The 17701-nt window shown below is 52.7% G+C and overlaps 1 protein-coding gene across 4 annotated transcripts in view; it reads right to left on the reverse strand.

Annotated features, from left to right (window-relative positions):
* DDC (dopa decarboxylase) overlaps window positions 1-17701 on the reverse strand; it is a 74857-nt gene that overhangs the window by 30690 nt on the left and 26466 nt on the right. For all 4 annotated transcript variants that reach the window (XM_021063927.1, XM_021063928.1, XM_021063929.1 and 1 more), the window contains 3 exons: window positions 12412-12546; window positions 9802-9945; window positions 1452-1518 (listed from right to left, as the gene is read on the reverse strand). In XM_021063927.1, coding sequence (XP_020919586.1) covers window positions 1452-1518; window positions 9802-9945; window positions 12412-12546 — 346 coding nt within the window. The remainder of the gene's footprint in view (window positions 1-1451; window positions 1519-9801; window positions 9946-12411; window positions 12547-17701) is intronic.

Consider the following 17701-nt stretch of genomic DNA (forward strand, 5'->3'; position numbering starts at 1 on the left):
TTGGCTCGTGACCAGGAGTTGCAGCTTGTCACCGCCGCTCAGCCCTTCTCCCCAGCCCCAGCGCCAAGGCCCCGCACCCCTGCCTTCAGCGCCAGCTGCTCAGACAGACACTGCCACGGCCCTAGCAGGGAGCCCGAGACCGTGGGAACAGGCCAGGCCCCACCCAGCCACTTGGCAGCGGCCACCTGCCCCACGTAGCTGCAGCTCCAGGGCCCCTCTCCTTCTGGTCTCGCCCCGTTTCTGCGCATTAACTCAGTGCTCCCAGAATCCGATCATTTACAACTCCAAGTGCTAGTTCCCCTCGGCTCTGCAGGTGGGGACGGAGCTCAGAACCGAAGACACGGGCTTCAGGAGGGACCCAGGCTGCACCACAACGCGTGTGCCAGCGGGCCAGCACCCACGGCTCCGAAGAGGGTCCACACACGGACCCAGGTTAGGAGAGGCAAGAAACCGCTGGGGTCACGCAGACGGACAGTGAGCCAGGCCCCAGGTTCCTGGCACAAGCCACAGTGTGGTCACAGACACCCAGACCCCTCGGGTGACTTCGGTCACCTGTCCCTCCCCGCCCGTGGGCAGCAGCTGTGGGACTGGTCCTCCCCGCCGAGGATGGGGTGGGGGCGGGGGATATGATCTGACGCCCCTGCCTGAGCAAAGGCCTTCCGGCCACACAACCCCTCCCAGTCCACCACGTCCCCAGGGCCGCAGGCTCAAGGTGACACTCCAGGAACACGGCCTCTTATTCCCGGTTCACCTTGGAGTTCTCTGAATTCTGGTCTCTGGGGGAAAGCTCAGTGGTCCGGGGAGGGCGGCGTGAGGCCGGCCCAGCACACACAAGCAGCACACACTCCCCTCGGGAAACACCCTCCACGGATCTGTCACAGGAGGGCATCACTCGACCTCATTCAGTAAAAGTGCCAGGAAGAAAAGATGCTGGAAGGCTCAGTCCAAGGATAGAAAACTCTCCTGCCATCACGTACACGACCCTCTGAGAGTCTGAGGAGTTTATTCTCCTCCGGGGGCCTGTAGCCTCACAACCTGACATCACTAGTCCACGGCTCGGGATACTTTAGTCCCACAAATAGTTTAGCTATCGTCCAATTAGCCCAAACTCGGAGTTTATGGAATTCGAACTAAGGAGGTTTATGTCACCGCAAGTACGAGGAGAGTTGGGCAAACGAACCCACAACGAGTTTAACTACGTGATATGTTACATTATATTGTATTGTATTATGTCGTATCACACTGTATTGCACAGTATTACATTATATCATATTATATTTCGTTGTATTCTATGCTATTACATCGTATTGTGTTGTATTGTATTATACCACTAATTATATTATATTTTATATAATACTGAGTTCACGTTATGAAGAACTCAAAGAGACCAGCTGCTAAAGTCCCCATATATTGAGAACACTTTCCAAAAGAAAACTGAATCAGATACTTACAGATGGGTCCCACTTCTAAGAGATTGTCAAAGGAGCAGCACGATGTGGTCCCCAGCGTAGCCACCACCTGGAGAGGAAGAAGCAGACCTGTTCGGCCCCAGCTCGGAGTCACGCTGTAACCTCCATACACACAGCCGCCACCCCAGGCCGAGCTCCGAGCCTTGAATCCACATGCTAGAGGATGTCTGCTGGACGGACATGCGAGTCTTTGGATTCGTGTTTCCTACGTGCATGGAAGCCTTCTAACAGGTTAAGAGAAATAGGCCGTGAGATTACAAGGAGCACTTGCACAACTTCCCAGGATGCTGAGGACAGAAATACAGGCGTGGACCACAGGAACAGCATTCCCTGGGCTTTGCTTTACTGATGGCAGCCTATTGGTTCGCTGGGAGTGTTATTCCCTCCACAGAGTAAGGAGTCCGGATGTTTTTAGTTTAGTGAGTGTGTGCAGAGGCCTGGCTGTGCTACTCCAGACATCACAGGATGCTTCTTCTGGTCCAGCCCCCAGGTCAGCACAGAGCCACCCAGGCGTCGGACCAAGAGTATCCCTCCCTAGCCTCCATCTGCTGCTCCTCTCTCTTGGAACAAAGTCTTCCCGAAGGTTAACTTCAACCTTCAGAAGATGAAGCTTTGCTCTCCCAAGGAGATGCGTGAAAAAGACCTACCAACCCTGAACATAATTCTCAAAGGGCGTCCTGGAGAGCTGTCGACGCCACAGCTGGGAGATGTGACTGGGAATCCTCTGCGCTCTCACTCCTGCTCCCTGAGGGCCCCGCAGCCCTGCGCAGGTGACCACATCTGCACGCCTGACCTGTCTATTCTTATGCACGAGGCCATCTCTCCTCCTTGACCCAAGAAGCTCTTGAAGCCAGCATCTCCATCTTACGCGTTGCTAGGAAGTCACACTTTTATGGGCAGAGAATCGGTGCCGAAACATTTGCTGAATGCAAAGTCCCGCCAAATGATCAAAGAGCATCTTGTATTTACAAAACCACAGAGCCTAATCGATTTACGATGGCAGGTACTGTCTGGATAATGAAATTTCTCTTTTGATGTGACAAGACTGTGAAATTTCATTCGATCCATGTAGCCTTCAGGGAGCCTCCAGCACTGCTCTGAGCCCTGAGAACAGAGATGGTGAATTCAGAAAGACACAAGCTAGAAAACTTGAGAAACTGGCTGGAGCCTCTCTGGTTCCATTTCACCCGTGACCACTCGCATTTGACCTGAAAACCAAATGCAGGTCTCAGAGACAGCCAGAGAGCTCTCACCACAGAGGGCTGGGGTCTGCGCCATGAAAGCTCAGGTGACAGGCCCTGGCCCTCTGCTGGCACAGTCACCTGGGTCAGAGAGAGTGTTGCATTGTGATTCAGATGTGGCAAGGACCATCTTGGGAGGCTACTGCCGTGGGAAAGACAGCTTGTTCTATCCACGGAGAAGGGACCATGCCATGTCATGCAGGGCCACACAAGGAATGACCAGGGTCGGTCAGGAGGCAGAGGGGAGGCGGGGGAAGGCGGGCAAGAGCCTTTACCATGGATTCTGCGGAAAGGACCAGGCGAGGCAGAGCAAGCAGGCCGAGAAGTGGGCAGCGAGAATTATCTCAGTGGGCTGCGGGGCAGAGGGGCTGCCCTGGCTCTCAGGCCTCTGGCTCGGGGGAGATCAGGGCAGCAGAAGAGAGCCCCACGGGGAGGTGGGCAGGCCTGGTGGGCCCTGGGGTGGCTGCTTCGCTTAGGAAAGGCCCACTTGCCTCTAAGACCTCGAGCTACTGGCTAGACCTTCAGGGCCAGCAAGGACCCTAAGACTCCCAGGCACCAGCCGGACAGGAAATAGAAGGCCTGATGAATACGCAGACACTGAAGCCGAGCACTTGGGACAAGGAGGCCTGTGTTCGAGGCCCAGCTCTGCAGCAGCCTGTCACCTCGCTGGGCTTTCGTTTTCCCCTTTCCGACACAGGTGCACTGGACTAGGACCTGCCCATCGTAAGGTCTGCGAGTGTAGACCTTCCAGCCTCAACGGTGCTGGGGCTTCTCAGCCCCCTTTTCCTTCCACCTCTGGTCCTGCCTTCCCCAGTTCAAGCTGATATATATTTCTTCCTGATATAGAAATGGCTGCTAAAATGCTTTGTCAAAGGAGCCTCGTTGGGTTGGTGGAGCATAAGACTCTTAAAATGCTTCGACTCAGAGTTCCCACCCTGGTACGTGAATGAAGAATCCAACTGCAGCAGCTCAGGGCGATCCCCAGCCGGGAGCAGTGGGTTAAGGATCCAGCATTGCCACAACTGTGGTGTAGGTTGCAGCTGTGGCTTGGATTCAATCCCCGGCCAGGGAATATCCATCCGGCAGGGGTGCAGCCAAAAAAAAAAAAAAAGCTTCGACTCGGTCATAAAAATTGCATCGCTTAAAAACAACCACAGGATGATTCAGCCTTCTTAAAGTGGCTTGTGATTTATTTTCTCAATTTTAAGAATCTCTTGGGAATGACGGTTCTGCAGTTCGGTGGTTCCTTCAGTTTCACCTCATTTTCCTCAGTTTAATTCTAATGGAAATGAAGGCAATACCTCCTGTTTTTAAAATTACACGTAAATACCCTCTTAACAGTGTTTTCTGTTGATGTGCACACAGGAGCGTGTCTAGAGTGATTTGACCAAATATTAATACTGCTTGTCTTTTCCGATGAGATTAGGTTAATATAGACCTTTGATTCCTAGATATTCATGTAATTCTGGATGTTTTTGTTCTAGGTAGGGAGCATTTTGTACAAACAAGAAAATGCTTGTTTTCTGGGCGTGCGCTCTGCTGAGAACAAGGACAGGTGACTTTTTTCAGCGCCCAGGCCAGCTGGCCCGGGGAACTCGGCAGAGACTATTCTCAGCCAGCACAAGCCTCATGCATTGGATGCATTCATGAACACCCCCCTTTACAGCTGGCTTTCGACTCCCAGGGCGGGGCCCGAGGACACGCCGGCAGGAGTACACCAAGACACGAACCCAGGTGTGTCAACTCGGGTCCTGCCGGTTAAAGGACCCAGCACGCTGGGCCGTGCCAGAGGCCCCTTGCAGCTCACGAGGGCGGCATGTGGGTGGCACGGGGACCCAGGCTCGCACGAGGATGTGCCAGGCCGGCGGGGAGGCGGGGGCCCTGCGTGCTTGGAGTTTTGGATGGCTGTGAGTCAGCGCGTCCTGATTCTCAGAAGCCACTTGAAAGCCCAGCACCTGCTCTCCTCCAGGCTCTGATTTCCCCAGCTCAGCTCATGACGTTAACCTGATTTCAGCCGCTCTGCTGTGGCCTAATCACATTTGCGCAGGGGGAGGCGGGTGAGGGGGGCGGTGCAGGAGCCCCACCTCTGAGACCCGGGGCGGCCCTGCTGCCCAGCGCTGTCCCCATCCCTCCTCCTCGTCTCTGGCCCCCTCTGCTTGAATACAGCCGCACAGGCCCTGCCCTCTGCCTCCGGCCTGACTTGATCAAGCCAGAATGCCAAACTGTGGAGAGGAAGAAAGGGAAATTTATCACAAGCCCCAGGAAGTTCGTGGAGGGGTGGTGGTTCTGACTTCCCAGGTCCAATCTGCCCCGCAAGCCCCCTGCTCTCAGCAGTGGGGCTGGATTTTGAAGGGGCTGCAACCTCTTTGTGAAATGATGAAGGCTAAGGGGCTGCATCTCGGGGTCATGCACAGAGTTCACACAGAGTGATAACCACCAGGCACATGATTCCAGAGAATAACCAAGCCACAGGTTCAAGCCCAAGCTACCCTCCCGCCCAGTCTGGGCAGCCTCTCTCTCCAGCTTCACAGCCCTTGGCTGCCCCTTTAAGATAAGAACCAGCTGCATTTCCGCCCAGATTCTCTGACCTTCAGCATCTCGAGGCCTTGGCAGTGCCGTTTTCTTCAAGCAGACAGTCAGGGGCTCCCGGGCGCTGCCTGCTGTCCTCCAGGACGGGGCTTATGGGTTACCTCTTAGCAAGGCGTCACTGACCCCCTCTGCTGACCTCATCACCCTCTCTAGCCCTCGTCACGTGGGTACAGAGACAAATGACACAGAGATGGGGGACGCGTCTGTCTCCCCCAGGAGCGCTCCAGGAGGAAAGGGACGATGGCTCTCCGTGAATGCCCGGGGCTGGCGCAGGCATTTGACGCGGATCAGACCACGAGCTCTGATGAGCTGTGAAACTTCCCTCTGCTCCGAACCACGGGCTTCCAATGTAGGTCACGGTGCACCTTGACTGCTCTCTTAACCTCTCTGCTCGAGCACCTAAGGTCCTCGAGGGTCCCCCGGATCTCAGCACCCACAGGCCCAGCACCCAGTGGGCGCTCATCTGTCAGCCACGTGAACGGCGCAGTGAATGATCACGGAACTGGGGCACGTTCCATCCCCAGCAGCTCTGAAATACACGAGTGGAGGTGTCTGGCCCCTGCTTCCAAGACCATGAATTTGAGAGCCCACGGGGAGGACCATGACACGCAGCCAAGGTAGATGCCACCTAAGGAGACACAGGAAATGTCCCGACAAAGGCCACTCGGCAGGGCTCCCAAGCGGTGCTTTATTTCCAAGTCCTCACAAACACGAAGGCAGAGGGCAGCGGCCAGAGCAGCACCCCGCCCCCCACCCCACAGATGGTGAGCGCGAGCCTGGACCAAGGATGCCCCTGCCACACCAGTAAACGAAGGATATTGCCCCAGGCTGTGCACCCCGAGGGCACTCAGGACACTGGCCCTGAAGAGTTGAGATGCACATCAAAGCCATGCTCTCAATGGGCCCAGACTCCTGCTCTCCCCACGCATAGGAAACTGCTAAATTCAAAACCAGACGTTTAAAGAAAGTTTAACACCAGTTCTACCCACTGTCTTGTACAGAGTGTTGAGTAGTGGGGGAGGGAAGGAAGGGGAGTTTGGCGTGGGCAGAGGCGAACTACGACATCCGGGATGGGAAACTAGCAAGGCCCTCCTGTGGCGCCCAGGGGACTCTACGCAACATCCTGTGTAAACCATACCGGAAAAGAACACGAAAAGGAGTGTTACACACACACATACGTATAACTGAGTCACTTTGCTGTTCAGCAGAAATTCACAAAACATTGGAAATCAACCATCCTTCAGTAAAATTGTAAAAATAATTTTTAAAAGAAAAAGAAAAATTAGCTTCAATTCTATACAATCTTTCCCAGGAAACAGAAGAGGCAGGAACCACTTCTCAAGGGTTTTTATGAAGCCAGTATTACCCCAACATCAAAACCAGAACAAGACTATAAAAAAGGAAAATGCACAAAACAACATCACTCACGATTATAGAAGCAAAAGTCCTTAGAAATATTCGTAATTAGAATAGATAAAAGGAACTACACACTATGAACTAGTGGGATTCATTCCGGAGGCGAGAGGCTGGTTTAACACTTGAAATTCGTGGTACTCTCCCCTGTTAGCAGACTAAAGAAGAAAAAAAACCACACGACCACACTAATCGATGCAGAAAAAGCACTTGACGAAATTCAACACTAACTCACGAAAAAAATTCTCAGAACTCTAAGGATAGAGAAAAACTCGCTCACCTTGAGAAGGAACATCCATCAAAAAACCTGCAGCTGACACCACACGTAATGGCAAAAAACTGAGTACATTTCACTTAACACTGGGAACAAGGTAAGAATGCCCACTCCCATCCCTGCACTGGGAGGTTCCCGTTGTGGCTCAGTGTAACAAACCCAACTAGTATCCATGAGGTTTTGGGTTCGATCCCCGGCCTTGCTCAGCGGGGTAAGGATCCAGCATTGCCGTGAGCTGTGGTATAGGTTACAGGTGTGTCTCGGATCCTGCACTGCTGTGGCTGTAGCATAGGCTGGCAGCTACAGCTCTGATTCAACCCCTAGCCTGGGAACCTCCATATGCCATAGGTGTGGCTCCAAAAAGAAAAACAAAAGCACTGGAAATGCTATCTAATGCAAGAAGGCATGAAAAAGAAATAAAAGGCATAAAAAGGCGCACAGTTCAGAAAGAAAGAAAGAAAACTGTAGCTAATTGCCAAAGACCTGTTGATCTAGACAGAAAACCCCAAGAAATCTATTTTTTTAAAATCCTCCTATAACTAAGAAGTGAGTTCAGCAGGGTTACAAGGATACAAGAGCAATGTGCAAAAATAATTGTTTTTCTATGAGCTACAGTAAACGCAGGGACACCAAAATTAGACATACAATACCATTCACGATCTTTCCAAAAAGAATTCTGTAGGCAAAAACCTAGCAAAACATGTATAGGTTTATACGATGGAATAAAGATTTAAGTGAATACAGAGACATATCATGTTCCTGGCTTGAAGACTCAACGTAAAGATTTTAATTAACATTTAGAGCAAAGGGAAAGTCTCAAGAAAAAGTTTAAAAATATTTTTACCTCAGTGAAAATGAAAAAGGGACTTATCAAAATGTGTGGCATGCAATGAAAAGAATGCTTAGAGGGAATTTTATAGCATTAAATACATATATATATATACACACACACACATATATGAAAAGAAAGGAATATAAATTCTAATATATTAGAAAAGAAAGGAAATTTTAAGTCTACTATGCAAGCTTCCACCTTAAACTGGAAAACAGAGCAAATTAACTTCAAAGGAACTGGAAGAAGAGAAATAATAATTAGAGCAGACGTCAGAGAAATTAGAAACAGGAAGTCAATGGTGAGAATCAACAAAACCAAATGCTGGTGCTTTGAAGAGATCAATAAAATTGACAAACATCTAATTAGGTTAACTAAGGAAAAACATACATTACTAATATTAGCAATATAAATAAATAAATAGATAAACAAACAAACAAACAAAAGGAGTTCCCGCCATGGCTCAGCAGAAACGAATCTGACTAGCATCCATGAGGACACAGGTGCAGGTTCGATCCCTGGCCTCGCTCAGTGGGCTAAGGATCCAGCGTTGCCGTCAGCTGTGGTGTAGGTCGCAGATGTGGCTCGGATCCCATGGTGCTGTGGCTGTGGTGTAGGCCGGCAGCTGCAGCTCTGATTCTACCCCTAGCCTGAGAACCTCCATGTGCTGTGGATGCAGCCCTAAAAAGACACAAAAGAAAAAGAAAAGAAAACTAAACTAGTGGTTACCCGTGGTGATGGGGGAAGATGGGGATGAGGGATTAAGAGTATGAACAGCCTCGGATAAGCAAAGAGGATATATGGTACAGCACAGGTGGTTACAGGCGGTGTACGGCACTAAATTCTAATGGAGTGAATCTGCACAGATGCCAAGCCCTGTGCTGCACACTGAGACGACCATAATACTGCAAACCAACCACACTTCAATTTAAAGAAAGAAAATTAACTGAATTCTCTACACTCTCTTCCAGACAATTGAAGAAAAGGGAACGTTTGCTAACTCATTCTGTGAGGCCAGTATTAGCCCCGTTCCAAAATCGGATAGAGACATCGCAAGAAAGCAACTATAGACGACTGTCTCTTGTGGATAAAGATGTGAAAATTCTCAAAAAGACATCCGCAAACTGATTTCAATTACAGAGTTAAAAAAAATAACAACTAAGTGGGACTTCGTCCAGATATGCAAAGCTGACGGAAAGTAAGCACTGAACATCAATGAGTGTAACCTACCATAAAGGCTAAAGAAGAAAAAAAAACCACGTGAGCGTATCAACAGATAAAGAAAAAGCATTTGACAAAATCCAAGATCCATTTACAATTAAAAAAATTCTTAGCAAATTTAGGATTAGAGCAGAATTCCTTCAACTTGATAGAGAACATTTATTAAAAATCAGACATACTGAAGAGTGAGAGAGTAAAGGATTTCCTGGTAAGATCAGAAACAAGGCAAGGCTTTTGCTTAGGCCCCTCGCAGTCAACATGACACGGGGGATTCTCGCTATTATGACAAGACCTAAAAAGGGAACTAAAGGTACACAGACTGCGAGGGAAATACGCTATCCTATTTAACTGTGTGTTAACCGGTCACTGCTTTGCTCACTCTGCCTCTCTCACAAATGGGGCATCTTAGCAGCTACTGAGGTCTCAGATCTGGACCTTCTGTGGTTAGTTCTTCTTCGGTCAGTCTTGCATGTCCCAGGTCCAGGGGCCATCGATGGTGTCACCTTTAACAGGAAGCAGAAGCAAGGCTTCTCGGCTTGGCAGAGTCCCCTGGGCTGGGCTCTGGTGACAGGTTTCTGCGCTTAGCACACGCCGAGGAAAAGGAGTCTCGCTCCACCCGCCCTCGAGGAGAAACGGGCCGACCTGGAACTGCCTGGCCTGGGGCCGCTGCTACCGCCTGGAAAGGGGCCCTGGCCCTGGCCCTGCCCCCCCAGAACCCCCACCCCCTCCCCAGTGCAGGACTCAGACACCCCCAGAACTTACGAAGAAAGGAATCAGGCCGGCAGCCTTGTCTCTCTCCAGGGCCTCCTGCAGGGCAGAAGCTCGCATGGCAAACTTGCCATCCGAAGGGATTGCTTTTAATTTCACGCCACCAATCAAGCCGGCTCTTTCCACCGAGGAGTGTGCCTACAGAAAGGGCCAGGGTCAGATGCTGCAGCCCCTGAGCCTCCTTTCCTGCACCCCCCCCCCCCCGCCCCAGGCCTGGAACCGGTTCAGGTCCTGAAGAATCCACATCCTGGTTTTATCATTCACTCTTAGCAGGTGAAGTGCTAGGCACGCTGGGGATGGTTTTCATCCAGTGGTTTGAATTCTAGAGAAGCAGGGCGCGCCGGGAAGGCACACCCCACACGTGGAGCGAGGACCTGGCCGCAGAGCTGGGCCTGCCTCCAATGCGGGGCCTCGGGCAGCAGGGCTCAGCCCAGAACACAGGGCTCAGGGACCCATACCTGGCAGAAGGGGGAGCCAGGATGGCAGCACCACGGGATGACAGGTGCATTCTCGCAGGGACGGCAGGAAAGCCAGCTCTCATTGATGCCTCCGCCCTCTGCCTGCAGCCCCACCATCACGGCCTCAGACTTGACCCTGTCCTGGGGCCTGGGTCTCAGCATTCCCTAAGGTCGGCCTCTGAGGCCTGGGCAACTCTGGCTCCAGCCCTTTCCTGGGATGCCGGCAGGTTACGCCGTGAACCTCCACGGCCTACAGTGCCCACTGGACAGCACGGCTGGGAAAAGGACACATAATGAGGGCACTTCCTAAGCTGCTGTTCTGCTCTTCAAATGAAGATCTAAAATGGCCTGTGACGCGTACGACCAGTCTCAGAGGCAGGGCTCCCCGTGGGCTCTGGGGAGTGAGGTGATCAGGCTGTAAACCGAGAGCGGGCACCTGGACCCCACGCCCACTGGGCTCCTGCCCATCAGGAACTGTGGACTCCACCCGGAGGAGCTGATTGGAGCTAAGAAGTCTCAGCAGGCCTGGGACGCAGCGACAACAGGAATTGTTGCCAAAACCACCGTTGTTTCTGTTGGTCCCTAAAAGATGGATCTCTTGGGCCCCAAGCTTCCTGGACCCCCCACTCGGCAGGGCCCGGGCATCCATCCACCCTGCATTGCTGTGGATGCTGGCTGGCCTCGGCTCCCGCCGCCCCCTCACTGCAGAGCTGCCTTCTGCTGATGGAGCCGTCTTGTCCACACCCCTCGGGACGCACAGACGCAGAAAAGGCTGGCTCTTTGCCTCAAGGTGAGGCAGCCCCATGGGGTTCATGGGCCAGGCTATGGCAGACTGTCCCATCCTGCCTCCCTAACTGCTACAGGTTTCCCCAGAAAGCACCCCTCAATAAATGGTGAACCCCTAAAACCCTGCATTCGGCCCTGCTGCTGGGGAACGCGACAGGACCTCGGAATTGCGTCCAAGAGCCCCGGCTGTCCGGTGGATGTAACGAGCTCACCTGTCGCCTAGGATGGTACTAGCCGCGCACTGCCCTTGGGAGAATCTAGAAAACATCACAGATCCCATCTCTTGGGCTAAAAGTTCCCTCACGAGACCCCGTGAGGAAAGGCAAGACCCTAACATTCACAGCAGCTCAACCTACACCCACTGACCACCTACACGGGGGGCTTCTTCTTCTTCCTTTTTTTTGGCTGTACCCACGGCACGTGGCGTTTCCTGATTGAGCCTGTGCCACAGCGGTGACAATGCTGGCTCCTTAACCCACTGAGGCACCAGGGAACTCCAAATGCATGCATTTAATAAAAAAAAATTAGGGCCTCATCTGTGGCACATGGACGTTCCCAGGCTAGGGGTGAAGTTGGAGCTGCAACTGCCAGCCTACACCGCAGCTCACAGCAATGCTGGAGCCTTAACCACTGAGTGAGGCCAGGGATCAAACCCGCGTCCTCATGGACACTAGTTGGAAGCGTCACTGCTGGGCCATGATGAGAAGTCCCACACCATTCTGTTTTGGTTTTGTTTGCAGCCTTTTCCCAGCGGGCTGGCCAGTGGGAAACGCGATGCTTCTACTTGCAGCGTCCTCTACACATCACACCGCACCCACATCTCCATTATCCTAGCGCAGCCACCAGCCAGCAGGGTGCCCATGCTGGGGGGCAGGGGCTTTTGTCCCGCAGGACGGTTTTCAAAAGGCTCAGGGGTTGACATGATTTGCCTGAGATCACAAAACTTAAAACAGCACAGCCGTGAGATGGGCCTGGGTCTTTGAGCCCCACGTGCCCACAGCACTCTGCAGGGGCCAGACGACCTCAACACCAGCCTCACGGGGGGAGGGGGGGAGGGGGGAGCTGGGCACTCGGACCTGACGGGACGTTTCTTTTCAACTCGATCCAAGTGGCCACACTTTCTCTTTAGTACAAGTCTATCTTTTTTTTTTTTTTTTGGCCACACCCTCGGCATGTGGCATTTCCCAGGCCGAGGATCAAACCTGCACGACAGTGTGACGATGCCAGATGCTTATCCTGCTGCACCACCAGGGAACTCCCAGGTCTCTATCTTGAGACAGCTGGGGCACTGCTTCTGGATTGGAAATGGCACTGTATAGTTCGGTTTGGCTCGAGGGCCCTCCCGGGCTCGCACACCCACCTGGTCGGATGCATAGGCCACCAGCTTCTCCAAGACGGCCCCTTGGGTCAGCCCCGGGGAGGCGGCCTGCAGGCGTCGCGTCACTTTGGTCCGAGCAGCCAGCAGGGCCACCAAGGTAGCTTCACTGGCACTTCCCTAAATCCAAGAACAGGTAGACATGAGCTTCAAAGGGCAGCCAGAGAATCGGTCTCTAAGCTTGGGAGATGCGAGCTGAGATCTCCGTACTTTCTTAAAGGATGAATCTAAAATTGCGACACTCAGCCTGGATCACACGGGGAGCACTGCACTCCTGCATCTACCACTGCTGCTCTCACTACCACGTCAAGGATGCTGTGTCTGTGTCACATGACACAACGGCCAGCACCTCGGAGCTCTTAGCGTGTCCTGGGCACCACCAGGCCCGCCTGTGGCCACCCCCCCACCGGGGAGGCCTCCAGCCGGGCCAGCACATGCTGCCCCCCTCCCCAGAGGAGGAGACGCCCAGGGCGCAGTGCTCAGCCCCGCTCTGTGCACAGGCACTTGGTCAGAGACATCCGCATGTCTTGACAGATGGGTTGCCTCCTGTTTGAGACTCAGAAGTGGCCCTGGGGGGTTTCCTCCATCACTAATGCTGTGGCCTGAATTGTCCCGCCCCCAAATGTCATATGTCAAAGTCCCAATGCCAGTACCTCAGACGGCGACTGCGTTTGGAGAGAGATCTTTCCAAGGGTCACTAAGCGAAAATGAGCTCTTTCCAGAGGCCCCACGCCGACCGCCTGACACGCTTTCCTCCTGTGCCCACGTCTCGTGTGTCAGCGATCTGTCCCCTGCCTCCTTTGTTGTCACCAGACATGGACCATCAAAGCTCACTGAAGGGACAGCTCCGGGGGGGAATGCTCGTCTCCCCCCGATTCCCATGAGAGTGCGGCACCCCAAGCACCACCTTCGTCGGCAGCCTTGGAACACACACTACCCCCATGTCCACTCTCCTCCCAACTCCATTTCAACGAAAGGTTGGAGGAGTTCCCTGGTGGCTCAGCAGGTTAAGGACCTGGTGTGGTCATTACGGCAGCTCAGGTTGCTGCTATGGTGCAGGTTCAAACCCTGGCCTGGGATCTTCCACATGCCGCGGGGGCAAAAATAAACAAAATAAATAAATAAATAATGAAAGGCTTGAATTACCAGGCCAGTTCAGTATGAGTTTTCCTGGAAAACTCCCCTCCTCCAGGCAACAAAAAGTGATTTAAAAAAAAAAAAAAAAAAAGCCCAATGAGATCACTATTAGTCAAGCATCTGTGACTGGGACAGCTCAGGGCGGCCAGCTCGGCTCGGTGACCAAGGCAGGAGGGCAAGAGGGTCTTCCCGGCCTTTGCTGGAAGCAGATCTGTGCCCAAAGGAGGGGCCCAGGGGCAGTAACGGGACCTTTGCGTTCCCGCCGCAGACGAAGGTTGCCATGGCGAGGCCACTGCGACGCAAAGAAACAGGCTGAGCACTGCCACTGGGCTGCTGACCTGGGAGCAGAAAGGTCCTTGCATCTTTTGAGTTTTCAAGTGTCACCCCACACATGGCAGGAAACTGCCTTTTCTTCCAAGAGAGCTTTCAAACCCAATTAGGAGCAGCCCATTCTCCGTGGCCCTGTTTGTCCAGCTCAGAGGACGATTTGCCATTTGAGTCAGATGCCTGGCACTGCGCTGGTGCCCAGCAGCTGCGATTATGGCTGCGAAGGGCACAGCATCGCCCACATCCGTGGCCCCCAGGCTGCCACCAGGCTCGGGCATTCCGGGACTTCGCCAATTACAGAGTCAGCCTTGTCGGCCCGGAAGGGCAGACGTCCTGCCTCGAACGCAGACACAGCTCCTTTCATCCAGCAAACTCAGTGGACTCGTCATTCAGGAGAGCGGATTGAATTCTGGGTTAAGAGATACCAGAATTATGCTGAACCTAATGCTGGGGCTTTTGTTGATTCTGGAAAGTGGGACTGTCTTTAAAGGAACGAGCATTTAAAGGCAGGGCCCAAGGCAGCACGGCCACCTCTGGACAGTCTCACCCAAGCCAACGGTCAGGGATGCACCTCATGGTTCATTCACGGGCCCAACTCACCCGTGAACCAGCCTTGCCTCCAAGAGCTGGAGCCTATGTCTCCAGCTCTCAGTTTCCTTAACTAAGAAAAGGATTGTCAATAATTCCATCACTCTTCACGAGTATTTGGAGCTTAAAAAATGAGCACATAAAACACAAGAAATAATGAGTTCCCATGTGGCTCAGCGGGTTAAGAACCTGACTAGTACCCATGAGGGTGTGGGTTCGATCCCTGGCCTCGCTCAGTGGGTTAAGGATCTGGTGTTGCTGCAAGCTGCGGCATAGATTGCGGATGCAGCTTGGATCTGGCATTGACGGGGCTGTGCTGTAGGCCTGTAGCTGCAGCTCTGCTTTGACACCTATCCCTGGAACTTCCAAATGCTGCAGGTGTGCCCCTTAAAAAAAAAAAAAAAAAACACAAGAAATAAGCTAAAACGCAGCTTAGCTCAGAATGGGCATTCAATAAGAAATAGCTCTTATTAGACGCTACACACCTTGGATTATGAGGTATTTGTAAAATTTTGAGAAGTATCAAATTAGAAGAGTCACCTTGGGCTGCTAAAAAGAACTGAATGTGAAATTGTTTTAGCTATAACCCCCATGAAACCCAGAAAAACTATTATTATTTTTTTTTTTAGGGCTGTACCTATGGCATATGGAAGTTCTCAGGTTAGAGGTCGAATCAGAGGGGCCTACACCACAGCCATAGCCACACCAGATCCAAGCCACATCTGCGACCTACACCAGAGCTCATGGCAATGCTGTAACCTTAACCCACTGAGCGAGGCCGGGGATCGAACCCTCATCTTCATGGGTACTAGTCAGATTCGTTTCCACTGTGCCACAACAGGGACTCCCAAATTCTTTATTTGGGTTTTGTTTTGACTTTGGTGGAGAGGGGTGGTGAATATGGACTCAACCAGGAGAGCCCCAGCAGAAAGCTGACAACCTTTGTAGGCGACGGTTGAGCCCCATCCGAAAGGGTGTCCTTTGAGGGATGATTTAGAAGAGGGAGCGCTGTGACCCAATATAAATAGCTTCTATTTCTATAAATTGTGACACATCATAGAAAGGCATGCAATCGTAATAGTCTCAAAGACCTTGTAAACGAGGGGAAATGCTCAAATAAAACGGTAAGTAAAATACCACCCAGAAAATCTTCATGGCCTATCATGCCAGTTTGGTATATATATGTACACACACACACAACTGAGATAACACAGGGAGGAAGTGTGCCCCCAAATGCTTCTGCAGCTCTTCCATTCTTATAAAGGATCATGTCTTTTTCCGCAGGAGGGACAATCCTTTACAAGGAACAACAGAACCAAAACTGACACTGACGGCAATCAGTCGGCAACGTGGAAAACTGAGCCAAGGATGTAAAGAAAACCAAAATGCGGAAGAGAAAGTGACCAAAAGAAAAGAAAGAAATGAAATGAGAACGATGAGAGAAAACCAAAAATGACAGAAGAGACACCCAATCGTGGAAAAGTGAAGCTCCTGAAAAGCAGGGTAGAGGTGACGCAGAGACGGTAAAGAAACTAGAGTCGAAGAAGCGCGTTCCCGGGTAAAGGAAGAGCAAGTGGATCTTGGCCAAATGTACAGAATGATAAAGAGGAAGGAAGCCCGCTGCAAGGTCCAGGCTGTCCCGAAGGGTGCAGTCGCCCTCGGGTGCAGAACTGGGTCCAGTAGAATTAAAATCCGGGGTCCCCAGGGCAATCCTGCGCCCTGGCTCTCACGGCTCTGACCCCTAGGCTCTGCTCTTCCTTGGCAGGAGCACCCCAGAGAAACAGGAGCAACATGCCCGGGACCAGGAAGCCCCCTGAGCACTGCCCCCTGAAGGGAGATGAGGACAGGGCTGAGCCCAGCAGCCCCTCCCCAAGGCTGGAAGGAGCTTGAATTCAGATCTTTGTGTGAGGTTTCTCCAAAGTGGAAACATAACCTGTAACAAGCAGGAAACTGTCCCGGGGGGCTGAGATGTATGCATTTGTGACACAAGCCCCAGTGGCTGCTATGTTTCATTCCAGTTCGGAGCATCACATTGCAGCTTTGTTAACGTTCCTTCTCACAGTGCCCCCACTCGGAATCCTGGGCGTCGGGTGGAAAGTGCTGTGACCAGAGAGGTGGGGCAGGAGGGGCAGAGGGAGGGGAGTGGAGCCCAGCCCCCTGGGCAGCCGCCCAGACAAGGTCATACCAAGTACCACAGCACGATCCCTGACCAGAATCCTTTTATCCTATTAATAAACTGATCATTGACGCTCTCGACCATATCGTTACCCACGAGCATCTAGGACAGGACGTCCCACCCCAACCTCAGCCATCGTGGGACTATCTCAACTCCGCCAGAAACCCCAGGAACCCCCTGGAACGGAGAGAGGCAGCCCTCCTCTCTGGCTTCAAAGGGGAACATGCACAGGCTCGTTTGCCCAGTTCTTCCAGCAGAAAAGGCGGCCAGCATCACAACAGACATCCTCACAACCATCCTAGTCCCGGGAGGTTCCCTCGCCCCGACGCGCCAGGATGAGACACGGCCAGCGCCGGTGCCAAACCCTCCGCTCGCCGGCTCCTCGTCAGGAATCCAGGCATCGCCCCCAGGACTTCAGTACCATCAACCGCTACTGTGTCTGTACGGAGAAACCGTCCACCACCATCACCAGCCCTCCGCCTGGACGTCCCACCTCGCACATCAACACACCAGACATCCCAACACAAAGGGAAGAAAGAGGTCTGACAGAAGAAGCTCTGGCGGGAAGGCCACGGTCACAGCGGTGTCGGTGTCAGCTGTGGGTCACGGCAGGAGGCCGTCTATCAACGTGTCTGAGCGTCTCTGCAGCAGAGTGACCTGACCCGCGGGTCAGAGGGCCTGTTCCGGGGCCCACCTAAGACCGTTGAACCTGAATCTGCAGGGAGGGTAGCGTGGGAGCCCCGGTCCCTGACACGGGCTGACTGGGTTCGGCACAGTAAGGGCCCCCCAAAGACGTCACGCTTTATCCTGCAAACTGCGAAGCTCTGCCTTCCACGGAAGCCGGACGGACTCTGCCCCGTAATGAAGTAAGAACCTTGACTCGGGGGAGGGGGTTACCTTGGATGATCTGGATGGACCCAAACTAATCTCCTGGATCCTTGAAAGTGAGGAATTGTTCTCATCTGTGAGCAGATGCAGCCATGAAGGAAGGAAGGGTCAGAGAGACAGAGCACTGCCCCCCTGAAGACAGGGGCGGGCTGTGGCCAG

This window comes from Sus scrofa, chromosome 9 (assembly GCF_000003025.6).
Source record: "Sus scrofa isolate TJ Tabasco breed Duroc chromosome 9, Sscrofa11.1, whole genome shotgun sequence".
Taxonomy (NCBI): Eukaryota; Metazoa; Chordata; class Mammalia; order Artiodactyla; family Suidae; genus Sus; species Sus scrofa.